The sequence below is a fragment of the Neovison vison genome, chromosome 2 (assembly GCF_020171115.1).
Source record: "Neovison vison isolate M4711 chromosome 2, ASM_NN_V1, whole genome shotgun sequence".
Lineage (NCBI taxonomy): Eukaryota > Metazoa > Chordata > Mammalia > Carnivora > Mustelidae > Neogale > Neogale vison.
The window spans coordinates 154,300,263-154,326,442 of NC_058092.1; the positions used below are offsets into that span (position 1 = coordinate 154,300,263).

The window sequence follows — 26,180 nt, forward strand, 5'->3', positions numbered from 1 at the left end:
AAAATATAACACACACAAACGCCACTTCCCCAACCACCAACATGCACATTTCGTAGGTCCTTCCCCATTCGCAGTTTTGTGGACCCCATTCTGCCGTGTTTCTGGAAGAGCAGTCACGTGGCTAATGTGATAGGAGTGCCTGCTGTCCGGAACGTGTTTGAGGAAATATATTGTGTGTCTAGATGACTTGCAGCAGGAGATTTTGGAAACAAACCATCCCACAGACAGCGGAGGGATTGGAACATGAGGTTGGTATAGGGCAGAGGCAAGGAGGACCCCGTCTTCGTAGTACAGATATGGGGAACGAGTGCTGGCTGGCGGGTAGAAGACTCGGTATGCGTTTTATCTTGGTGGAAACTAAAATTGAAGGCGCCCGTTATGCAGGTGCAGACCCAGGAAGGAATGAGAGCTGACACCTAAGTGGGGACAGGCAGGGCCAGCTGCAGTCGTGTGCAACCCATGACCCGCCTTCAGGGGGGCCCGCTCTTGGAAGAGCCCGTCCTTGCTTGAGTGCTCTGCTGTTACCAGTTCTAAATAGTGTTGGACCCAGGGACCCTGCATTCAACTCTGAACTGAGCCCCACCGATTATGTGGGTGGTCTTGGGTAGGTACATGGATAGGAAGCCACCATTTTCCTGTGGTGATTGAGTCCATGTAAGTATGTAAGGAACTCCAGATCTCTTACCCTTTACAAAGGTTAAGAAGCAAGGAACAGAAGGGAGGAAGAAATGGCAAATGGCGAAAGTGTGGCCGGTAGCAGGCAGTTGGAAGAAATAAGAAGAAACACAGAGGTCCCAGGAAGGGCTTAACTGTTCACTCCTCAGTCTGATGTGTGGATATTCAATTTCACCTGAAAATTGCATTGTCGCACATACGTAGACTTTTGGTAGGAAAGCGTCGTTGAAACAAAGTTGAAAAAGAAGTGAAGGAAAATTTTATTCAGGGTGTGTCCTTCTCTGATAATTTCCAGTTAGTTCAGTTCATAACTTTGCAAGCTTCAGTCTTTCAAAACCTCACTGCAAAGACCAGCAATGCCTTGCCCCATTTTCCTGAGCCCCCAGCTGTCATGTGTATCTGTGGGAAGCCGATGGGCCATGTGTGTCCCCGTGCGGGTAACCATGGAAACTGACACAGCGGACATGCACCGAACCAGCCCAGGCCCACAGCTGTGCTTGCATTCATAGGTCTCACTGAACAGGAATCTGGGTATTCAGAGCGTGTTTCCTGGAAATAGAGCATTTCTTAAACTGCAACTTTATACACGAGCTCTGGGATTTGGGGGGTATGGGTATGATACATCCCGACTTTAGATTTCCCACAAATAAGCAATGTCGTCATCATCGAGTAACATTTAATGAGCCTGTGTTTTTCTGTCCGTGCGTGTACGTTACTCTCCGGGGGCACTTTTGAGGGTGGCATTAAGTAATGATCAAGGTCTCAGAGCATGGCGTGGGAAGCCAACCACCTGGCTTCCACATTCCTTTTCATGACACTGCTGCACACTCACACTCTTCAGGAAGGTCAGAGCACTGAAGCCATCACTGCTTGGGGTTGCCCTTGGCCCCCAGAAGGTGGACCCCATGAAGGAGAGGTGGCCCGCAGGTGTGGTGGCTGGGGGAGAGGGTCTCTGCTCCCTACCAGAGCGCCATCCTGCACAGTGCCCTTGTTAGCGGATGCCAGGGAGTCTGGCGGGCCTGCCCACATTGGAACTAAATGGTCCTTACCACCCAGGCAAGCAGGGGCAACTCGTCCCCACAAGGGGGCTTCCCGGAGGACAGAGCGGGCCGTCTGGTGTAGAGAGCACTTGAACACATTCCCTAACATCCTGACTTCTGAGGCTGCCCTCCTGGGAGCAGCCCTCTGTGTGTTAGCTGGGAAGGGATTGGGGCCGTTGTATAAGTTGGATGGAATTGTCTGAGTAGCTTTTAATGTTTAGTGGGTAAAACTGTCATCGTTTCAAAGACCTACATTTTGCCGTCACCATGGTCCATCTGGAGCAGTGGATTTATGTGCTTCGGAGCCAAGCCCACTGACATGGGAGAGGGGAGGAGGGAGTTACCAGAGCCCGTCTGATGCTCACGAGCTCTGGGGTCAGGGTCTTCTAAGAAAAAGCAGGACACCTGTATCAGGAGTATTTGTGCCTTTGAAGAGTAAAGCCGCTGTTTTATGTCCACTGTTCTCTCTGCATCCGATGCCATGGCTGCTTATGGTGAACTCAGCATTGCGATGTCCTTAGCGTGTCACCTGGGCCATTGGAGGGCAGGGCTGGGAGGCCTGTGCATGCACCCTGACCTGGTGGGGGTAGCGGGGAGGGGGGTGCCCCACAGCGACGTCTCACAGTCTCCCCGTCCTTCCCCCGCTCAGATAGTGACACGAGGCTGCGAGACCGTGGAAATGACCCTGAGGAGGAATGGGCTGGGCCAGCTTGGCTTCCATGTGAATTTCGAAGGAATCGTTGCAGACGTGGAACCTTTTGGCTTCGCCTGGAAGGCCGGCCTTCGCCAAGGGAGCCGCCTGGTGGAGATCTGCAAGGTGGCCGTGGCCACTCTGACCCACGAGCAGATGATTGACCTGCTCCGGACCTCCGTGACCGTGAAGGTGGTCATCATCCAGCCCCACGACGACGGCTCGCCCCGGAGGTAAGGCCTGCGAGGCCCGAGGCAGGGCTGGCCCCCTCGTTGGCTTTTGTAGTGGGCGCTGTCCCTGCCGCCCCTGCAGGATCCGCAGAAGGGGTAGTTGGGTGCGTCTCGGGCCAAAGGCATGGACCCATCAAGCATTAGAACAATTGAAAAAGAGCTTTAAAAAAGTTAGTAGCATGTAACAAATGAGCAACTCTAATTTTCTAAGCCATTTCCAGGGACATTGCCCACATGCAGGCTGAGATATTAACAGAGGAGCAGAGCACCTGCTCCATGCCCCGGGACCCCTGAGAGCCCACATCTGAGAGGAAATGGTTTATTATTGCTCAGTCCTTAGCAAGTGAAATACTGTGTCACTAGAATTCCCTTCTGTGACGTGAAGTCATCGATTCTCAACAGGGTATGTAAGCGATCAGGCCTGCAGGTCTGGAGGAGGGATGGCACACGAGGCCGACTCTGTGAAGGGACGGCGGCTCCATTCTAGGTGACCTGGCTCGGGACATTGTCTGGAAGCTCAGAGCTGGGTGGTGGAGAGTGGGAAGAGAATGGGATTGGTAGGCAAGAGTGTTCCGTTGTTAGTAGAAAATAATCAAGCTCAACATCCAGAAGATACTAGGCGCAGAGGGGAAAGAAGGCTAATTCGGAACAAGCCATCTGTGTGGGCAGGGGCCACCGTTGTGGCCGGAGCATCTGCTAGTGTAGCTGTGAGACTTTCTCTCCAGCTCCAAGGGCTTTTCTGCAGGCCACCCCACAGGCTCTGGCCTTTGAGAGATAAGGCAGGCTTGGAGTCCAGGCCTTGGTCTCGGGTCCTGTGCATGCTCTCTCTAACCCTTGTTGGCTGTCCCTAAGATGGGGATTATAATAATGTCTACTCTCACGAAGATTAAATAAGAAGGATACACGTAAAACATGTAGCACCTTCTGGCGTAATCAGTACCCCATGCATTTTAGTTAATTTAAAAACTTGAGGATGTTCATGTGAGTTTTTCCACGCTCTAAAAGAAATTCTTACCATTCCAAGATCGCAAGATGACCGTGCCCACTTTCTAGACATACTTCTGTGGTCACTGAGGTCATTCCTTGTACTTTTTCTCCTGACTTCATCCTCTGAACCAGCAATGTCCAGCCACGGTTCCCTCAGTGACCACAGTCCACAGCTGCGGCATCTGAAACAGTAGCCGCTGGCCACACGCAATGGCCACACGCTTGAGCTGTGGCTTGTGCTACCGAGAAAGTGCACTTTTCATTTCAATTAATTAATTAAGATTTCCTTAGCCACACGTGGCTGGTGGCTACCGTTGATTGGCCAGAACAGCTCTAAACCATGACATTTTTTTAGAAAACAGACCAGAGGGATACCACCTTGCTCCGTAGCTAACGTGCAGAATATCGCCAAAGTCCGTCTCTGTTCGATTTCTTACCACTCGCCACCTGCGGGACTTTCTGTGGCCTTGTTTCCTGTATCTGCCCAGTAGATTTACAAAATACAGGTTGGGTGTATACAGGATGAACTTCTTGAGAGTAGCATCCACGTGTTGTGGGAAATATCTGGGACGTTTCTCATTGCCTTACCAGGTTCTGTCCCGTCCAATCTGTTTTCCAAAAATCCTACCAATCACACACAGAGGTACAAGGGCAAAGAAATCAAAGACAGAAACTATTTTCTTAAAAACAAGACTTTGAAATAACCAAAGGCAAGTCCTTTAGACCTTTGAAGCCACAATATTGTGTAAGTGAAGTGTTTTAAAATAAATTTTAAGTCAGTTCCGAGAAGTTTTCCCATGTAGTAAGAGTTTTTCTACCTTTGGTGGAAATAGAGTTTATAAATCTAGTGAGTATCTGTCTTAGAGTTTGATTACTGCTGTGGAGTTATACAAAAAAGGTTACTGCATTCTCCTTTTGAGTTAAAGAATGACATTTCTTGCCCGTTTATAATTCTGGCCTACTGTTGCTCAGTAGAAATTTCTTTTTTTAGGCTTCTTAAGAGATCTGGTTAAAAAAGATGTTAAAATTATTATGGTTGGTATTTAAAACATATGATTTAGAAGAATACAATTTCCTGAGAAATACTGGATTGTTTTTTAGCTCAAACAGACACACACTACCATTTAAAAGTTCGGGTTGTTACTTTTCTATCCAAGGATGCGTTATCTGCCTTGGTCTGCACATAACGGATTCTTTCTTTGTTTTAAATGCAAATGTTCTTATCGAAGCTGTTCAAGATATTTACAGATTTTGCCTTTGTTAACTCAGAGTCTCATTAATGTCACTCCCTGAAGATACAGATTTCTCTCCTGATTAACTGGAATAACAGTCCTCTGTACTTTTACCTTAGCCGAGATCAGAATTTGCGGATTTGCCGGTAGTGACATTCCCCTTACCCCCAGCCCCTTTTCTGCACGTCACAAAGGTTTCAGGTCTCGCCTGTATCATTTAAAATCTCTCCCACTCAGTCTTCCCGTTTGGTGGGAATTTGCATCTGTAAATTTTTAAATCCATATTTCTGTGAGCTTGGGGTTCAGGCTATGCCTGCAACTCTCTGTCTGGGCTCCTGATAAAAGTACTTTCTGTGGTCAGGCAGCTTCACACAACGAGTCCTGACCCTTGCAATAACACCCCTTTGCTTTAGACTGCGACTCAAGGACGAACAGCGTTTTAAATTCCATCTGTGCTCCAACAAGTGTAGCCTCTGGGCTCTTCCCTTTCTGTAAGGAACAATGGCGGGGCGGGGCTTAACAGGGGACATGGGCAGTGCTGGACTCATTGAAAAAATTAAAATACAAGACTTTTGAAAGAAACATCGCTAGTGCCATTTCTCCTTGGCACAAGGATCTGTCTCAAGCTACAGCCACACGTGTGATTGTAATGACGGCCTCCGTTTTCACACAGGGTTCTGAGTGCTAGTCAGGGAGGGGGCAAAAAAAAAGAAAGTTCATTTAAATGGATGTGTGTGTGTGTGTGTGTGTGTGTGTGTTGTGTATCTTACTGCAGGAGCCATAGGACTACAAAATTAGCCAAATCAGTGAATTACAAGATACTTCAGTCTTTGTAAGCATCGCATACAAGACAGTGAAAAATGCCTAGTTTCATTTTTGCTGTGTTATCAGCTGGATTTTTTTCCTGCAGATCTCAGTAGGGAATAACTCGCCTCCAACCTGTCTGTCCCCATCAGCAGTAGGACAGGCCTGTCCCCTAATAGACTCACTTCTGGTTGTTCACACGTCAGACGGTGTTTGCTTATGACTCAGAAGCTGCTGGATTAAACGAAGTCTTTAGTTGGGAAAGTATTTATCAAAAGCCACCCCAGGGTTTGAAGTCCCGTTCTCCAGCCTCCGGGTAATGGTAATTCTGGGGTCCTTCCACTTGAAAGGGAGGCAGAGCTATGTTTCCCTTCTCCTTGTGGAGTTGGGAGGGTCCCTTCGGGAATGCTTATTAGCTGATATCTTGCTGGGGGTGGACCTGGAGCAGGATTCGCAGGGACAGGGAATGAGTGGCAAGAGGCAGTTGGGGAATAGTGCTCTTCAAATGGAAATGAGGTTTTAAAGGGAGGAGGGCATTTCCCAAGCAGACATCTCTGTGGCAAAGATAAAGAGGACTTGGCGGAAGAGGCTTCATTAAGCTCTTCCTCCCGTCTACAAGGGATCCCACTGCCCCAGCTCCCAGTCTCCAAAGGTGACTGACACTCTATCAATGTCATCTGAAGGCAAGCACATCCATTTAAAAAGGCTGATATAAAGGGAATAACAACTCATCAGAATTACGCATGAGTTGTTATACAATGTGAGTGATAACAGTAAATAGGTCCAAGAAATGTGGAGATGAAATTCCTTGCTGTGGCACCTGTATTTCATGTAATGTTTCATACTTTGTTGACATACTGTCCCAGACATATTTTTCTATATAATGCAAAACAGTGGAAATCATCTCCTGTCGTCTAGAGCTTTAATTGTTCTTTCGTCATTCCACGGAAGCTTTATGCCCATTTTATAAATTTACTTTAAGCTCATTCTGTAGAGCAAAGCTTCAGGTTGTTCTCCTTTGCTGCTGGTTGCTAGATCGTTCCACGCCTTGAAGTACACACACCTTGTTCCAGAAACTGAACAAGGAAGGGAAACTCAATTTCATCAAATTAGCAGGTCGGAGAAAGAGAGAGAGAGAGATCTAAAGTAGATGGTGAGTTGAGATCTTGACCTAAGTGAGATTTTTAGAGTTCCAACTGCTTTATGTGGATTTTAAAAATCAGTTACATTTGTATTGTCTTTTTTTTAAAGATTTTACTTATTTGAGAGAGAAAGAGAGATAGTGAGAAAGAGCATGTGCACAGGGCAGAGGCAGAGGCAGAAGGAGAAATGAGCTTCCCACGGAGCGGGGAACCTGTCACGGGGCTAGATCCCAGGACCCTCCAGATCACGACCTGAACCAAAGGCAGATGCTTAACTGACTGAGCCCTCCAGGCATATGGTATTGTTTTAGGGGTACCCTCCAGGAATGACCGTCGGTGTGAATTGTGAAATGTTTGGCATCTCTGCCCTGTCCCTCCAGTGTCAAGTTCAGATTTTTCCCTTCCTCTTTGAAGTAAGAACGTTGCATTATAGAGGGAACAAAAAGGTGGTGGCCTTGTGTTTACTCATTTAGTCTTTTCATTAACCCCTAACTGGTTTGTGCCCTAACTGTGTGGGGCCCTGAGGCTATGCACATGCGGGGGACAGACATGATCTTTACTTCCCTGGGCTCTTGCATGGTCTACTTGGCATTCTAAAGTACAGGTCTTCGCACTCAAAAATGGATTTCTCAAACTATGGCCACAGTTTCTTACTTGATACTGAGAATCTCAGTGCAGGAAATCCTCCACCCTCTCCAGTCAGTCATCGACATTATGGTGCTCCTGCCTTTTTGGCAGTTCTGAAATGTTGTAATGCCCCTGACGTTGACACAGGAGCACAGAGGGGGACGGTGAGCGTGAGCGTTCGTTAGGCAGCTGACAGGGGCGTGCATGACCAGTGTTCCCCGCTCGGGTAACGGGCAGTCGTGGGTGTTCTCTTTCACGAAATCCATTCATCTAAAACCAGGCATCAAACAGCTACTGAGAACCTTCTGCATTTAACTGTGAAGGATGTAATGCAGGAAAATGTTATTCCTGGTCTCCAGCTTTCTAAGGAAAAAAAAAAAAAAGAGGAGGTTGGCTTCCCGAAGAACTTCCTGAGCCCGTGGTTTAAGTTGGATGCCGTGCTGTGTGTGTAGTAGGTCAAGACTCATTGCCACTATGGCTGGCGAGGAAGGGGAGTGGGGCAGGCAGATGGATCATTTAGCACCGGATGGCCTTTCTTCCTATTCTGTATGACACACACCTTTTCGATTCAAGACCTTTATTCAAAGGGCTTGGCCATGTGGGCTTATGGTCTAGATGTGTCTTTTTCTAGGTACCATCTCACTGTCTCTCTATCTGGATATAAATTAAGGAAATACGTAGAAAATTGCATTAATATTTCATGTAGTGCCTATTTCTATATGACACTGTCCTAACCCTTACAGTAAGTTATGCTATGTGGTTATCTCCCTGTTGGAAGCTTTTGATTTTTTTATGCAACAGAAAGAAAGAGTTTTTGATGTAAGTGAATGAGCATCAATTGCCCCTGTCACCTTGTTGGATGATTTGGAAAGAGTCTCTTAGCTATTAGCAGGCTATTAGCATAACAGACATTAAAATGATTAAAATATCAGTGATTGCTTCAATCCCTAGGGCTATAAAAAGGTTTTTTTACAAAGCGCATAACAGAAAAGAAGCAGGTAGTTCATTTGAGGGGATCTATCTGCCTTTGTTCCCAAAGAGCCTCTTAGCTCCTCATGGAAACAATGACATGATGTGGGCCACATTACTGATTCGTTGATAGTTTTCTAAGGAGACAGCAGATGTCTTAGAAAGACCACTGAGCTAGGAGTGTGGGTTCCAGCTGTGAACCTGTCCCCGATGGGTTGTATTGACTTTCCAACCTGTCTGAGCCTTCTTCAGAACGTGGGAAATTTCCTTTTGACCCCCTCAGACATTTTTGTGACATTGAAATGCTGTGGTGTGTATGGAAAATGGGGCCATGCCATACAAGGTCAGTGGCAGACTGGAAGTCAAGGATAGCACGACAGTATGTTGTAAAGCTTTTTGATTGATTATGGGGTTCAGTTAAAGGTTCTCTGATGCAGTTTCAGAGTGCAGCAAATGCAAGTTACAATCATGTGATTGAGTCCTGGTTGCTTGGTCCCTGGTCTGCCCACTGGAGATCCAGCTAACTTATCCAACTGCCTTTTTCCTTCCCTTCTCCCCCTCTCCTTGTTTCTTTCAATCTTCTTGGTTTTCTAGGTTTTTGATTTCATGTTGCATCTCTTCAAAAGTATTCTCCCTGGTTATCCTCCCATAGAACTCTTTCCCCCTCTGAGTTGTGAAGTGGCATGTGTCCTGCTTTAGTAGAAGAAGCAAAGAATAAAGTAACAGGCTAACGATGAGCTGTTCTGTAGGAGAAGGTACACAAAGGGAATTTTACAGCTGTACAATTTTCTACAACTCTGATTATCTTATAAACTTTGCCATTCTGTAGTTCTACACACCTACGTATTTTCTGGGAAGAACTTTCATGAACATTGATGCACATTTTGCTATTTAATACTAGCTCCTTCTGTTTTATAAAAGGGAAAAAAAGAGTAGCATCTCTTTGACTGACTTCTTTCCTGTGAAGCCGGCACTTGTGAAAGCTTGCACGCTGCCTGTGATTTAACATGGGTCCAAAGGACAGTGCTATTTCTCACACCTTGACAGCTCTGGGTTTTTTTGTGTTTTGTTTTGTTTTTTAAGATTTTATAAGATTTTTTAAGATTTAAGATTTTATTATTTGAGAGAGAGAAACACAGCGGGAGCAGGAACACAAGCAGGGGCAGAGGGAGCGGGAGAAGCAGGCTCCCCACTGAGCAGGGAACCCAATATAGGTCTCGATCCCAGGACCATTGGATCGTGACCTCAGCCAAAGGCAACTGCTTAACCAACTGCCCTTATAGCTCTGGGTTTTAAGTCAAGAGCCCCAACTCTGTCTTTAATGGAGAACAGCGTGATTCCTGGGGGAGGATCCTGCTAGGAATGAGTAGAGGAGAGTGTGCCGTGGCCCATCTAGGTGAGCTATCCAGGATGGCCCCGACGGCCAAGCTCAAAGGTGGCAGTGAGCCTTCAGAACTGAGGCCACAGCCCAGCGGTGATTCTGCCTTCAGATGCCCAAATGACTGACGGCTAAGGGGGTTCTTCCAGGAAAGTAGAAGGGTCAGTTGAAAGAAGTTGGTCTACGGGGCGCATGCCGGTTGGGGACTTGGCAGGGTGTCTCTCTGTAAGGGATGGGTAAGTGCAGTGCTTGACTGTGTAGGCAAGTACCTGTAACTGTGACCCTTGAGCCGGCACCCCTCCCCCAACCGGCCATGCCCAGAGCCCAGGAAGCAGTAGCAGCTGCCGCCCTAGGACCCTGCCAGGGAGAAGCCCCTTCAGACTGCAGGACACAGGGAGAGCGCTGGTCAGTGTGCTTACAAGGACCCTCATGAGTGTCCTTGGTCCAGGAAATAAGCCATTGCAGAAAGCCCGTTGTGCTAAGTTCAGAAGGAGCTGTGTTTTGCAGAGTAAAGCAGTAAAACATAAGATGCTTCGAGGGCTCCAATGATGCCAACTGATCGTCAGTTTCACAGTTTTGTGTACCGCTGGCTCAGTGAGCTCACATTTTATGACCACTTCGGTCCAGAGAATGTTTTTGCCTTCCTTCTAATACTACAGTAATAGTAATAATACTATTACTAATAGTAATAGTGATAATAGTTTTAATACTATTACTAATAGTAATAGTACTAATAGTAATAATACTGTTACTAATAGTAATAATACTATTAAACCCAGAGAAGTTCCTGGCTAGACAAGCAGCATTAACAAGTATGTGTATATTTAACCCTGAAGCGGAGTGCACATGGATGTCTACCTGGCATGTTAATTAGAAGCATAAGTAGGTGACGTGCACATTTGTTACTGACCAAAGAGGAAATCAATATGCTCACATGTAAGTGACCCCCACGGCCCTCTCTAATGTCTTCCAGTGTCTTTGTTTGGCAAACAACCAGAAGCTAAAAATGCAGTTGACTTCCATGGGCTTGATTTGGTGTATGTCCACAGGAAGCCGAGGGCATTTCTTCGTGAGGTCTGAATTTGTATTACAATGCAAGAAGCTAAAGGCTTGTCTTTTTTTAGAAATAAATAAATAAATAAAAAATAAAACCTGTTTCAGTTACACACAAGATTAGCAGCTCACTTTGGGGTGGTGGGGGGTCATCTTTTTGTGCTAGGTCTTTTTGCATTTGGTCCATTTGGGTTTCCGTTGGTCTTGACCTAGTGCAGGAATCCTTGCTGGGTGCCCTTTCAGGGCGTGATGCTTCAGAGGAGCAGGGAGATCTCACCTGGCATCCTTCACTAGAACTAGGCACAAAGACAAGAGGAGTGTGTGCGGGGACAGGGACAGGTGTAAAGGGTGAGGAGTTTCTCTCACACTCCCTGTAACAGGGAGCTGTCGGCTAAGTGACAACTCTTATTTTAGACCTCTTCCCAGTTCCCTAAAAATTGGCTGAATTTTCTACCCGTGTCCTTCCAGACATTTCTTAGAACAGAGCTGTGTTTGACTGGGTTTGATGGTATGTTGCCCCATAAAATTAGTGGCATTTATTTGATGGTTTAGTCCTAGAAATAAAGCCGAAACCTAGCTTGTAAGAGTAGTTGCTATAAAAGTGTCCCATACTCACAAAATTTATTTTGATTTTCCAAATAAAGCCATTCTTTCGAAAAGAGCTATTCTTTATTCAGGCATAAGAGCCCCAGTTTTTAGTATTAAGAAGATCATTTACATATGACTTTGTCCAAAAGGTTGGAAATGAAATAATTCGACCCGGAATCTCCCGTCAAGCGCGTGTTCGCACACGTTTGTGTCAGCACCCTTCTAAAATATCAGTCATGATTATGCATTTATATAATGTTTTTCCTCCAAGATTCGAGCTAAATTACCATGTCTTAGGAAAGGCTACAATAGAGGAGCATGAATGAAATATTTCACATGCCTCAGCCGTCTGTCTTCTCTTTGCTTTTTCTTCCTTTTAAGCCTAGCCCAAACCCAAACAGGCTCTGGAGATACACGTTGGTCTACAGGATCCAAGGTTCCTATTCCTTTCATTCAAATATAACTTCAAAACCCCTCACTTTGATTCCCTGACGGGTACTCTACTCTCCGGGCCCCTGCAGGCTTTGAAACCAAAGCCCGGGGTTCACCTCACTACCCATTGACTTGCTTAGAGCACCCTATAGGCTGGAAGACAAGAGTAGGTTTTCTTGATATTTTGATATGACTGCCATATCCCACCTCATGATTTCTAATTAGGTTGTTGGTCTCTGGATGAATCAGTAGTCCCAGGGGATGTGTCACCTAGTTAAAGAGAAAAACACTGGGAAATAGTACAAGTCCATGAGTAAACGTTGTAGAGTCTTGGAGTTTCATGAAATAATGATGATAATAATAGCCATGCAATCCAGTGTAAATCTGGGCTTATCAAATTGACCAGTCGTTTAACTAATGTGTTGAGGAGATCCAGGGTAATTTAAACTTGCCTAGGTTAGAGATAATTTTGGTTTGAAGGAAGGAAAGTTAAAATAAAAGATGAAGTAAAGTTTAATAAAACAGGCAGGAGTTTCTCCTTCAGATGGTTTATTCAGTCCCCCTCTAAACTCAGAGGGTAGCACCAACCATCCATTTGGTTTCCCGAGCCAAAAATCAGGTCACTGTTGTATTCCTACCTGTTTTTCCAAGGACTGTTGTTTTGATGGGTGAGAAGTAACTTTCATCCAATACTGCTGTACCTTCCATACCTCCTGTCCCCCCAGAAACTCAGGATATCCTCTGTAACTCAAGAGTTCAAGTTCCACATGATGTCTGGAAAAGACCTTATTGAGGTATGACTGATGTCACGAGGCTGTATACATCTAATGCACACAGATTAGTGAGTTTGGAGATAAGTATACAACCTTGGAACCATCACCCTAATCAATGCCATAAGTGTATCCATGGCCTCCAGAAGTTTCATTCCATCCTACATATGTATGTATGTCTCCCTTGACATAGACCTTCCTTTACTCATCACCCTGGGTACTCTGAACCTTTTAATCTGGTTTTATGTATCTTTTAGTTCTGGAAATTGTGTTGTAATGTTTCTTAATCATTTCCTCCCCACCTTTCCCCCCCTCTTCTCTTTCTGGTATCTCTGTCGAGACATCAGGCTTCTTGGATCCAACTTTAATTTTCACATGCTTGCGTGCTTGTAACCGTTTTAGAGAGGTCTTCAGTTTACCTTGGTCTTAGTAAACTTTTTTTTTTATTTTTGAATTTTAGCTATCATGTTTTTAAATTTCAAAAGTTCTTTATGGTTGGTCAGTGAGCCTCACTGCAGGGTGATCGGGTGGCTTACATCTAATTACAACTCATTGTCTTTTTGCTAGAAGATCCTCCTTGGCCTTTTGTAGGCTGATCAGCATTCTGAAGCTGGGTTTGGAGGAAGGGGAGAGGACTGTGGGTCTCATTTTCCAGTGAGACTTTCACTTGACCTTTTGTTTTCAGCCATGCTCTCCTCTGTTGGAGCCCCAATCCTTCAGGCAGAGTTCCCCACAACGTTGCTCCTGCCCCCTAGAGGTAGGGGTGGTTATTGCCTGACTAACCCCTGCCATGTAATGCTCAACCTTTCCTTTGTTCTCTCTTTTCTAAATCAGCCCCTCCTAGGAAACCTTCTCTCTCACTTTCACCTCCTGCAGTGCCTGGCACTTCCTGTCCCTTTGCCCCTTTCAGGGGTTGTGTAAGGGGAATAGTCACATCTTTCTTTGTCTCCCTCTACGTCACTCTTGGGTTTGGCCTTCCTCTGCTCTGCTGAACCATCAGCACTGTTCCATTTCCCTTCTCCCTGTGATTGCCATGGTTTAGAATTCCAGCTGTCTCGAGTTTGGTAGATGGTCAGCTTTGTTTCTGTTTCTTGTTCTCCTCATTCTTACATGATTTGGAAAAGAGGCTGAAATGTCCCTCTACCATCTTGAGAATGGAAGTCTCTTTTTTAAAGAACCACACCTTCTCCTAGTGGATTTCTCTGGGGGAGAGTATGAGCAAGCTTCTGTGTTGACTCTGGAACATCCGGGGAGAGACACCCCTCAATCAACATGGTAACCAGGGTGATATGCCCTGGTGCTCAGACTTGAACTTACCCAGGCTTCCGTGCGCTTGCCGTACTGTGCCAGGTGGTGTCCCAGGCTCCCTTTGGTCAAGCTAATAGTGCTATTTGTACTGTGTAACTAATGAGAAACTTGAGAGAGGTCTGGCTTAAATCATAGTGTGAGGCTGACCAGTCTCCCGTTCCTGACTGCTCCCCAAAGCACATGAGAGTGTGCTCCAGCACGTCCCATTTGGGGGACTGGAACTCTAGTTCAAGAGAGGGACCACGGCAGCTAAGAACCCCACTTTGACCAGATGGGCGCTCTGCTTTCCCCTTGACTGTGACGGTGTTTACTGCTTTTGTTTCTCACTTTTCTCAGACTCCGTAGAAAAGGTGACCTGTGACGTAATTCCTAGTTCTATAACTGTCCTTCTTTCGAATCTGTTCAGATCGTATGGGAGGCATTTTTAATCTGTTGAAATTTGTTCATTGCCCTGTGTTCAGTGTGTGTGATTTCCATGTATGCAACTTGGTTAAAAGGTATTTGGGTGTAAGAAGTTTGCAGACGACCCAGAGAGATAGGATATATGCACGCGATGCCTAAAGCAATAGCTTGTCATTTACCAGAGCCATAAGCCTGATCCTGGATGCTGCTGGTTCCTGCTGGGTCATAGACAGAGTCCCCATAAGCGAGGGATGCTCCTGGGGGTCCCTGGCTCTCCTCCGTGGTCTGGAAGCCCTGAGCAGCTGCGCCGATGGCTCAGCACCGAGCCCCCCTACCCACCTGCTCTTCTCCGCCCAACAGAGGGTGTTCTGAGCTCTGCCATATCCCCATGGTGGAGTACAAACTGGACAGTGAGGGCACCCCGTGCGAGTACAAGACGCCCTTCCGGAGGAACACCACGTGGCACCGTGTGCCCACCCCGGCCCTGCAGCCCCTGGCCCGGGCCTCCCCCGTGCCCGGCACGCCCGACCGACTGCCGTGCCAGCAGCTGCTCCAGCAGGCCCAGGCTGCCATCCCTCGGAGCACCTCCTTCGACCGGAAGCTGCCGGATGGCACGAGGTAAGGCCTTTCCTCCGGGACCGCCCTTGCGAAACTCTGGGGCTTGAACTTGACATTACAGGGAGGACCTCCTTTCTTGGCTTGTTTCCGAGTTCACTTGTTCTGCACCAGCTGGCAGGAGAGGCGGCAGGGCAGGCCCCAGATGTGCTCGTGCTTGGGATCCGTCTCATACCTCACCCAACGGGGCTGCCCCAGCCCGGCCCACCGGGGCCGCGCCTTTCCCTCTCCTGGTCCTCCCGGTCACCCTGCTCCCTACACCAGGACAAGACACCCGAGAAGGGATTCTTCTTAGATAAGGGCAAGCGGTTTTGAGTATAAATAAAACTGCAGAATCAGTGACCAAACCCCATTATCCTGATGTGTATAGTATTTTAAGAGGTCCCAAGATCATTAGCATTTCCATGCTTTTTTTTTCTTATTTTAAGCAAACCAAGTGAAGTTTAAAATTAATTTTTCTTTTTTTTTAAGATTTATTTATTTATTTTAGAGAGAGAGAGAGTAAGGAGAGGGGCAGAGGGAGAGAATCTTCAAGCAGACTCCCCACTGAGCAGGGAGCCCACGTGGGGCTCAACCTCACAACCCTGAGACCATGACCTGAGCCGAAACCGAGAGTCGGACACTCAACTGACTGAGCCACCCAGACGCCCCTAAAATTAATTTTTCAATGAGAACATGCTCTTGTTTAAAAGTGCATGTGTGGCATTAGAAGCTGGTGAGAATTTGGGGGGCGTAATTCACAGTAGGTAGTTTTAAGTGAACGAAATGGTAAATTTGTCTTGTTAATTGCAGCTGCTTTTTTTTTTTCGCTTTTTTGTAACTTATGGGCCATGGAGACGTGGTGAGTTTCCGGAAACTGGTTTGCCAGGCTCTGGTCTCCTAAAGCGTTGGCAACATGGGTGCTGGGCCAGGCTGCTGACCCGGTGGCTGCTCACCGTGGCTATTACTCACGCTCTCTCCCCCTCTGATTTCCTCATCTGAAAAATAAGCTTAGAGTAGAGACCTCTGCAGAGCATTTACGAAAGTGGACTCAGTATTTGCAAACTGCTTCTGGAACCATTCGTGGCACATAGTAGGGCTGTATAGGATTACCAACAGTAAGATTAAAACGTGAGGTCTTTCTCTGCTTTCTCCAGTCTGTTCTTGACAGGTCAAATGCAGAAACGGCATTCCTTTAACTTGACATTAAATCATCTTGGCTCTGGGTCTCCTTTCCCAGAGGTCCGCTGAGTTTATAAACTCCCCATATTCAAAGAAGCGCACATAGGTAGCTCACAGGAGGGGTCTGCGGGGTCCGCAGAGCCTCCCTTAGTAAAGTAAAATTTAGTGAATTATAGGGGGGATAAAAAAAAAGACCTGGAGGGTTCTAGCAGCAAAATGGAAACTTGGCAAGCCCGTCTTTATCAAATGGGTTCTCGTGAGTATTACTTATTTCTGTGTGTCTGAAATAAATAGGATTGCATCCAATGAATGTGTGAAAATAAATGGTTTTGACAAATTTAGAGTTCTGTCTCTGCACGGGTTTTAAATACAAGACGAAAACATGCCTTGCGTTAAGTTTTCATTGAGCAAGTAATAGTAACGTTTTCATAATTCTGGATTCCGGTGGGTTCTATCGTGGTTCTTCCATATTTCACTGGAGTCATCACGGAGCTTTAAATCTCCAGAGAGTGACGGCTTATTCCTGCCCCTTCCCTTTCCTTTAATAAGCTGCCAACCGTGAGCCACCCGCTGTCTCTGGCATCTCCCGTTCTTGGTCTGTCGGTCCAAAGTGCATTCCGTTTCATTCTGCGATGTGTATTTCTTTCTTCCTTTCCTTTGTTGCTGTCAAATGAGTTTATTAGTCAAGAGGGACGGGCCGGGTCCCCACGTGGACACCCCGCAGATATGTTGCTACCCTGTTAATGATTCTAGTCACCATTTCAGAAGTTCGCCCAGCAACCAGTCCTCCTCCAGCGACCCCGGGCCTGGCAGCAGCGGACCCTGGAGACCACAAGCGGCGTATGACGGGTACTGTTCAGTCCTCCCTTGTTGCTGGCCCCTGGGAGGGACCCAGTCAGGGGCTCGCACAGAAGCATTTACTGTGTGCTTGCTGTATACGAAGCCATTTGGGGGATGGAAAAATGGCAGACAGGATTTTAAGAAGTCCCTGTCCAGGCCAGAAAGCTCATTGTTCCTATGCACGTAGAGCTTGTTTGTCTGTTTTCGGAGCCTGCCTGTTTTTTTTCATGTGAATAAGGAAAGTCTTTCTGAAAAATGAAGGATTTGGGGACTCTACAGTCAGTAGCCCTTGGGAGTTGTCCCTTCGCTTAAACTGCCGACGAGGCGGGGGGGTGGGAGGTTGGGGTACCAGGTGGTGGGTATTATAGAGGGCACAGCTTGCATGGAGCACTGGGTGTGGTGAAAAAATAATGAATACTGTTTTTCTGAAAATAAATAAATTGGAAAAAAAAAAAAAAAACTGCCGACGAGGAGTAAATTCACAGCCTCTCTGGGAAGTGCATCTTCTCCAAAACACGGCCCCAGATCGGAAAAGGCAGGTTTAGCATTTGGCCGTCTTTTCATGCCTCCTGTTTGAGAACAGCAGAAGGTTCCTTATTCATCCAGCTGAGGACCGTCCCTTGGAGTGTGTGCCTGAGTGTCATGTCCAAGAGCCAACAGCTCAGGTACAGCCTGAGGACACTTGGGGACACAGAGATGCTGAACTGACAGATGCAGCAACTCACGAGAAACCTTCACGACTTCTGGGAGGAGAAGGTGCTCCTGGCAACATTATTGCCCTATATTGCTTTTAATTGGGTCTGGAGACGAGAGAATGGCCAGGTCAGACGAGAAGGGTCTCCCACGGGAACAGCAGCTTTCTGTTACCGCTCTCACAGGTGCGGAGGGAAACGTCTCTTCCTGGATCCCGCTTCCCTCTGGTCTGGCTTAGAAGTGGATATTTGCAGTCAGTTACATGTGTGTCCCTTCCTTAGGTAGTTGATGGAGTTCTTAAAAAGAACTTGACGTTTTTCTCGGTCGAGTTGCATTTGGAAAGTGGAAGGGATTTTTTTCTTTTTTTTTTTTTTTTTGTATCAGTGGAAAAACCGTCTCTGTCTTTCTTTTGCAAACAAGGATCTGTCACGGAATCCTATAGGAATCACTTGGATAGGAAGAACTTCCCTGGGATTTCTTTCCTTTTTAAGATTGTATTGTCCCATGTGGGGTTTTCATAAAACGGAGTCCACCTAGATGTCGTCTCAAGCCAATCAATGGACTTTCTTTTCCTTAAAAAATTGGACATAAGGAAGTATCAGGGCCCAAGAGAAAATAAAATGAAAGGAAACCACAGCAGTGAGCTCCTCCTTGGCTTCCTGGAGACAGGACAGCTCCTCTGACCCTGGACAGCTCTCCAGCCTCCTGGGATCGGCAGCCCCTTTGTGTCTGCACGTGGCTGTCACCCAGGTGCCTCTGTTGAGCCAGGGGGGAAACAAGAGTCCCTCGTTCCAGGTGCTGAAGCTTCCCTGGCAGGGTTGGGCCGGCAGACAGTGGCCCTTCCGTTTGCCAAAAGCAGCCTCTGCTGCGGGGCTTCCCTGGGACGGGCCTGGCGGGAGCAGCACAGGGGGCGGGGGACGCACGGGTTTGGGGGGGTGCGCCCAGGGGACACCCGGCGAGCAGGCCACTCAGCTCTGTGCTCTTTGCAGATGCCACTCTCCTCTGCTGCTCGAGCACCAGGGCGCGGGCCCTTTGGAGTGTGAAGGAGCCAGGGAGCGAGAGGACGGCCTGGACGGAAGCAGGCACCTGGGTAATGAGACACGCGGCTCCGCAGCTGCCCAGCCCTTCTGCCCTGCTCCCTCTTTCCTCCCATTTGTCCTTCATTCCTGCGCTCGTCCCATTGGTCAGCACCATCCTGCCACAATGCCCGTGCAGTTCGTGGGGGATGTGGTCGTGGGTCACGGTACTGGTGGTACCGACGGAAATGGAACATGAGCTTTATGTGAGTTGTTTTGTGGACGCTCAGGGGATATCCACTGGTGAGACCAGAACGTTCCAGAACCACAGTCCTGTTCATTTCCCCCAGACCATTTTGTCGTCCAGCTTCTGTGTTTGCTTTGCTCTTTTGTCAACACAACAAATTAGATATTCAGCTCTTCTCTTCTTCATGTGACAGAAACCAAATGGCATGGCCCGCCCTCCAAAGTCCTGAGTTCCTATAAAGAAAGAGCCCTGCAGAAGGACAGCAGTTGCAAGGACTCCCCCAATAAGCTCTCCCACGTAAGTCCTCCCTTCGCGGGCTACCCTCTTGCCTGGCCGTACTGAGCCATCTCAGCACACGGCGGGAGCTGTTCCGGCAGGGACTCTCAGTAGAGGCGAGGTAAAAATAAAGAAAGACGTTAAGTTCCTTTTTTTTCCCTCGATTTATAAAGAACCTCCAAGAAAGGTTACACCATAAATTATTGGCAAAACCAAGATTATATCCTCAGCCTTTTGATCCTTGGTACCCAGTGTAATAGTTACTAAATCACAGTCCTGTTTTTAATCTGTGAACGGTTCACTCCCTTGTGGGCATTACCTGGTGGGCTTGGCCAGAAACCGGGAGGCACTGTGTGTGTGTTTGTGGCTGGAGTGGCTCTGCCCGCAGCTGGCTCCTCGCCGTCCAGTTCCTGATGGTCCGCGGTAACGCTGGCAGCTGCTGACTAAGGCGCAGGCTGCGCTCCAGCCACGCCCAGCGCATGGCTCTCGGTCATTGGCACACGGGGTATCAGTTACTCATTTACTCCTCACCCGCTGGGGCAGCCTCCCAGGCCACCGTCACTCCACGAGGCACAACTTTCTATCAAACGTGAAAACACAAATTGTGGGTCATTGCCAATCAAGCCAACAGTTTTGAAAACTTGCAGGTGAAGAAATTTTATCATTTCCTAACTTCGTTGCTTTTTCCCCTCTTCTTCAAGAGGCCTTCGCAAGCTCCACAGCCGGGGAGTCGGGAACACATGTGACGTTCCTCCCCTTCGTGCTGTGGGGCCCTTGTCTTGAGTCAGCCTTACAGCAGCCCTAGAATTCCACCTTGACAAGTCTCAGCGCTGGGTTAAGCAAAGGAAGGCAGGGGTGGGAGTAGGCCCAGAGAGTATCGTGTATGCTGCGAAGGTCAAGGGCAGGGGGCATGTGTAGAGCTGACAGGGAGACGACGTGAAGAAGAAACGCCGAGGCGCTTGATGGCAGGTCAGGGCGCAACTTGTGCTCGCGATCCCACCCTTTGCTGGGGCTTCCAAGGTTCCCAGGCTGTGCAGAGCCACTGTGTCTGTAGGGGACCCGTCAGAGGGGACTTCTTTTGTCTTCCGAGGACCGCAGAGAGAGCCCTGCTCATTAGCACCTGGGGCACCCGGTGACTTGGGCTCTCTCAGAGAAGTCGCTTGTACTTACAATGCACTTTGTGGCTGCAGGACGTTAGAGAGTATGATCTTGCTGGGCCCACAGATTAATCCTCCGAGCTCAACGCTGGGAGCAGAGGGAAGGGCTAAGTGACAAGACGATATTGTGCTGCTGGGATTCAAACCCAAGTCCTCTGTCCACACCCAGGGCTGGCACTGTAATTAGTCACAGGAGAATTTTTTTAAAGATTTTATTTGTTTATCTGACAAACAGAGGTCACAAGTAGGCAGAGAGGCGGTAGGGGGGAAGCAGGCTCCCTGCTGAGCAGAGAGCCCAATGTGGGGCTCGATCCCAGGACCCTGAGACCATGACCCGAGCCAAAGGCAGAGGCTCAACCACTGAACCACCAGGCGACCCAGGAGAATTTTCTTGATAAAAAGCTGCTCTCCCCCCTTTATTTAATTTTCCATGTGCTTTCTCAGTTTGTACGATTGTGTTGGTTATTTTCTGGCTATGACACTGTGGTAATATTTCCATGCTCCAGGCACAAATAATTGAACAGAGATTTGAGAAGATTCCTATTTAACTTTAAATGAATTATGAGAGGAGTTAGGAATCTGGGACTTCTACATCAAATCAGAATTTTTTTTTTTTTAAGTGTGTTCTCTCCTTGCCTCCCCTTGAAGAGCTAGTAGAAAGGGCTCAGGTGCGATCCTCTGATCTGTAGCTTTGGGGGTCTGGGTGAGACTAACCGTCTTCATAAAGAAGCAGGGTCGGGGCTCTGTCTGAAGCCTTTCCATTCCTCTTCCCAAGATTGGAGACAAAAGTTGCTCCAGTCACTCCAGCAGCAACACACTGTCCAGTAACACGTCCAGCAACAGCGACGACAAGCACTTTGGGTCTGGGGACCTGATGGACCCGGAGCTGCTGGGGCTGACCTACATCAAGGGGGCCTCCACGGACAGCGGCATCGACACGGCCCCCTGCATGCCCGCCGCCGTCCTGGGCCCCGTGCACCTGGCTGGCAGCAGGTCAGTGATCCACGGCCGGGCCGAGCAGTGGGCCGACTCCGCCGACATCCCGGGGCCCGACGACGAGCCGGCGAAGATGTTCGCGGTGCACAGCTACGCGCCGGCCATCTCGGCGGGCAGCGCGGCCGACGGCAGCCTGGGGGACCTCAGTGAGATCTCGTCGCATTCCAGGTCAGTGCCCCGGGGTGCCCCCGGGTCCCGCGGGGGTCGGGGAGGGGCCCGAAACGGGAACAGCGAGGTAGCCTGTCACCGGGCCGCCCAGCCACCGGACTTCTAGTGAGGTGCTGGTATCAGAAGTGTGATCGGGAGATTTGCACAGCAGGTGGCTGTGACTCGCCTTCCTCATTCAGCCGCAGAGAGAGCTACACGCAGGTAGGAAGTGCTCCAGTCAGGCCACTGACCTCTCTCTCCCAGTTTAATCAGTTCCTACAAGGAACCGATTGTAGGAGAAGTGGACAGAAGCTGGACAGTATTCTGGTTGCAGCGCTGGTAACCTGGGAAGGGGGGTCCGCGTTGTCTGCACGTAGCTCCCTCCGATGAGGGCGGTGCCCGTAACTTCTGTGTTCCGAAGGCCCCCTTACCAAACGGGGGTACCCAAGGTCTGAGAGTATGTTCAGATCATCAGTTCAATTTTTTTTTTTTTTTTTTTTTTTTTTAGTAAAGACTAAATTTACAGGAAGTGTTTTCCAAGTGTAGATGTTTAACATGAAGTTCGAAGTAGTTTTATACTCTTCCATGATGTATGTCTGTCTGTACAGTGGTTTTAAAACCCCTTGATCATTTGTGATTTCTGCTGTCAGAGACGAGACAGAAATCCGTATTTGTTCAGGGTTGGTGGTGGACAGAAGTTAACCCCTGCACACCGACCACCCTAGAATTTCCCTTCTTGTCTGCAAGGCTTCCTAACTCAGCTCCCGGGTACTGTCGGGCTTTTCCCCACAGCCCTTCTCAAGACCACTGCTGCCTGCCGGAACTTCTCCCTTCCTCCCACAGTCCCTGTGGGGACTTCGTGGGATCTTGGCTTGAAGCCACGAGGGGCAACCCCCTATGCAGCCAGCGGGCAGGGACAGGAGGGATCCGCAGCCCCGTCCTCAAAGCCAACGTGCAGAACGTTTCAGCTCTCTGCCCTGGACTTCAGGGGAGGTCACTTCTGTGAGCCTCGCACACGCGCGTGTATATTCACTGCTGCTGTTGCTCTTTTCTTGTCCTGTGGCTCCCCCTTCATCGGTGTCTTACTGACTGTCTGTGTCACTTGAGGGCATTCATGTCACAAGTCAAACTCCCTGCTAAGTGTTTCACACGACATAGGCAGTACTTTAGCTCCTGTGATGGAAAGGTCTAGAACTGTCAAGGTTCTTCTGCTTGCAGCTATGTGATAACCCCCCAAGACTGTCAGCTCCCATCTTAAAGCTCCACATGTTAGCCCCTGAAGTCTCAGGGGGCGCCTCCTGGTCCAAGATGGCCATGTCACCTGCAGGCCCCCTGAGCCCACGCCCCCGTGTACACAGGAAAAAAATGTGGTCCTTCTCCAGTTTCAGCAAAAACTCCACCACCGCCATCTCCACATTCCCTCCTCATGTCCCCTTGGCCTTACCACTGTGGTAGGGGGTTCCACTGTCTGAGGAAAGCAGTCCCCCCACCTCGCTGGGCCCGTACCATGCAGCTGAGGGATGGTGAAGACAGCTACTTCCCCAGAAGAAAATCGGGGTGTTGTTCCACCAGGAGAAGGGGGAGTGGGTGCCAGACAGGGGAATCGTAAGGATCCCCCCACACTCGGTCTCCTGTTGGGGCACGGGGAGCTTAGGATATGGAGATTATTTTCTAAAATAGATGTTCTTACTACTGTTTACCGGTTCTCTTGAATAATTTCACTGGAAATACGTTTAGTGATGAATAACTTATATAATACAGACGTACTGGCAAGGACTTTGGTTACCTGCATGATTCCTGTCCAACTTCTGGAACACTTGGAAACCGGACATACTATAGAAATCCCTTTGGGATGTTATACCCTCCTAATGTCTTGTTCGGAGTCTATGGTTTGATAAAACAGCTGACTTCAGGATCCCTGGTTAGACAAATGTAATGGGCATCGCAAATAGAATTTTGTAGCACTGTTATGGGAAATTTCTGTGGAAGCTGCTTGGAGGGCATGTTCATTTATAAATAGAGGCAGGGATATTTATAGGCATTTGAAGAAGATTTTCTTGAATACCTTACCCATTCATTAAATTAATGGGTGACGCTATTAGAAACTATATAAAAGTGGGAGATTGAATTTCTGATTGATTGTGCTTTTTTCTACCACTTGAAACTGAATGTGTGCACAGCTGTTGGGGAGATGATATATGCTGAGGGGCTGGAATCCTTTACCTCAGGGCTGGGGTTTTCTTGTGGTTCTTAGCGGACAGGGACTCTGAAGCCGCATTTCAGCTTACACTGTAGGCTTTTGCTCAGTATGAAATTCAGTCATTAAATTGAGTCTTTGAATCCTTCCTCCTGTCTGTCCCCTGACCTGTGTAGGAGGACTAGAGAGAATAAAACTTAAAGTATCTTGAAGTTTTTTAAAATATTTAAAAACTTTAAAGATTACTATGTGTATGTATGCATAAAATACTTTATCTTGAAGTACTTGAAGCATTAAATATATCGTACTTTACATGCAAAATGTTTGCAGTAAGATTTGAAATCTCTGCAGGTTGAGGTAAAAGGAATTTTGCTCTTGAAAACGTCTGTCAGATTCTCCAGACCCTGAAGGGCCAGCGCCCCGACTGGTCTCTGCATGTCTGTGACGACAAACCACAGCCCCCTGCGCTCCTCTCCTGTCTGTGTTCAGGCTGGGGCGTGGTTACCTGGGAGCCGAGGCCTGGTGCCCACAGGCCACACTTGTGACTGGGAGTAGCCCAGGTGGCAGAAGGAGCAAATGAACTCGTTGTAGGGGCTGACTGCAGGGCCGACCGCCCTGGATGAGGTCCCACTCCCGCCCCCACACACTCTAGATATGCCATCCCCTGTCTGCCTTTCTGGTTAGCACTCACCCCTGGCTGAAATGGTTTGTGCCTTCTGTACATCTCCCGGCACAAGGCTGTAGCTTCCCGGTGTCTTCCTGGGGCGTCCCGGAGGCTGGGAGGCACTTGGCCTGTCTTGTGCACTGTATGTGCTTCTCTGCACATGGTGGCCTTGGACTCCTTGGGACACGATGGAGGGCGTACAGGGCAGCGTGCTTGGTAAATGCTTACTGACTGAGTTCACAAACCCGCTGGGGGGTTTCTCTGGAGAAGTGGGAGGCACGTGGGAACCACAGGTCCCGGGTCTAATTTTCAGGAGTGCAGATCACTGCATGGCCTGCTCTGGTACCATCAGCCCTACCAGTCCCAGAGCCCATGCCGTGCTCCCCAGCGGCCATCTGAGAGGAAAGCATGCACAGAGCTGTGTATGTGGTAGGATTCCAGGACTGGACCGAGGGATACGGGGGACGTCAAACTCTTTAAGACTAGCTTCTGTGGTGGGTGGAGGGGCACGCGGGAGTCATCCAGAAAGCCGGACAAGCACCGGATGCAGCTTGCTGTCTCTGCTGCTCAGACCTTTAGTTCAGGAACCCCTCCCTCTTTTTTTTTCCTTGCTGTGAGGGCAGGACACTTAGTAAGCGCCCAGAACCCAGAGCAGGACCGTATCAGCCTAACCAAGGTTTTGCAAAGTGCAATGAAGCAAGTGAAGAAAATAATAATAATTTCATGTTCTGGCCTCTCCTACAGAAGGGCTCATGTTAACTCTTGTTTACTATTATTCATGCCCTTTCTTTAGTGGCAGTGATCAGAAGTTGGGGGTGAAACTGGAAAGTAAGAACTTTAGTCTAGAAGGGAAGGATTCATGAAAAGCTTCCTGCCAACATTCTGGAATATCTACCCGTTTCAGGGGAAACCTTTATCATGATGTTTCTGCTCTTAAGCCTAGAGTCCTGCCCTATTGCTCATCAAATCGATCCAGCAAATTTGTTCTTGGAGTTTAAAAGTTTATTTATTTTCTTTAGTAACCTTTATACCCAGTGTAGGGCTCAAACCCATGACCCCAAGATCTTTTTAGAGTTTCAGGTTAAATTTTTTACTCTTGGGGTACAAGACAATTTTAATCAAGTCTGAATTAGCAAAACAACTTTTGTAAAATGAATGGGAAAGCACATAACTGTTTCTGACTGCTGTCCTTATTCACGGTACATCCTCCAGAGACGTCATCTTGGTCATTTCAGCAGGGAGTGTGAGTGGCTTACGCAGCATGTTTACCATCCCAGACCTGGGGAACTCTGAAACTTTAACGGTAAAACATCTCAGGGATAATCAAAGGCTTCAAGGTACATGATACTTCTGAGTAGCTAAAGTCAACGCACAATCCTTCACTGGGCTCTGAATGGAGAAGCTAGTGCCATAAGTATTTCTAGGATTAATGTGTGATTCCCTGAGTGTGATCATCATGTTATTACCATGTGAATAACATGTGAATAACAGTACCCTGTGAATAAAAGAAGGAGAATATCCTTCTTTTTTATGGACTTACGCTGAAATGCGGGAGTATGATGTCATGAAGCATGCAACTGATTCTCAAATGGTTCAGAGAAGAATATATAGACAGAGGAATAATGCGGATGTAGCAAGGTATTAACAGTTAGTGGCTGTAGATGAATGATAGATAGGCGTTTTGCTACTGTTTTTATACCTTATCCCCAGATCTGAAGTTTTTCAAAAATAAGCAGCTTACGGGAACAGCATGTGGGCCTTCAGACCCCATGGCCTGGATGTAGAGCTTTCATTTTGGAAGGGGACTCCCGGGTGTGTACCCAGTAAATGGAAAGAGTTCCTT

General features: G+C 48.0%; 1 protein-coding gene across 4 annotated transcripts in view; it reads left to right on the forward strand.

The window, feature by feature from the left end:
- The window catches only part of SIPA1L2 (signal induced proliferation associated 1 like 2), a 212,922-nt gene that overhangs the window by 156,087 nt on the left and 30,655 nt on the right, over positions 1 to 26,180 (forward strand). For all 4 annotated transcript variants that reach the window (XM_044239357.1, XM_044239358.1, XM_044239359.1 and 1 more), the window contains exons 11-16: positions 2,365 to 2,639; positions 14,689 to 14,946; positions 16,870 to 16,953; positions 18,627 to 18,727; positions 19,094 to 19,197; positions 21,109 to 21,497. In XM_044239357.1, the coding sequence (XP_044095292.1) occupies positions 2,365 to 2,639; positions 14,689 to 14,946; positions 16,870 to 16,953; positions 18,627 to 18,727; positions 19,094 to 19,197; positions 21,109 to 21,497 (1,211 nt within the window). The remainder of the gene's footprint in view (positions 1 to 2,364; positions 2,640 to 14,688; positions 14,947 to 16,869; positions 16,954 to 18,626; positions 18,728 to 19,093; positions 19,198 to 21,108; positions 21,498 to 26,180) is intronic.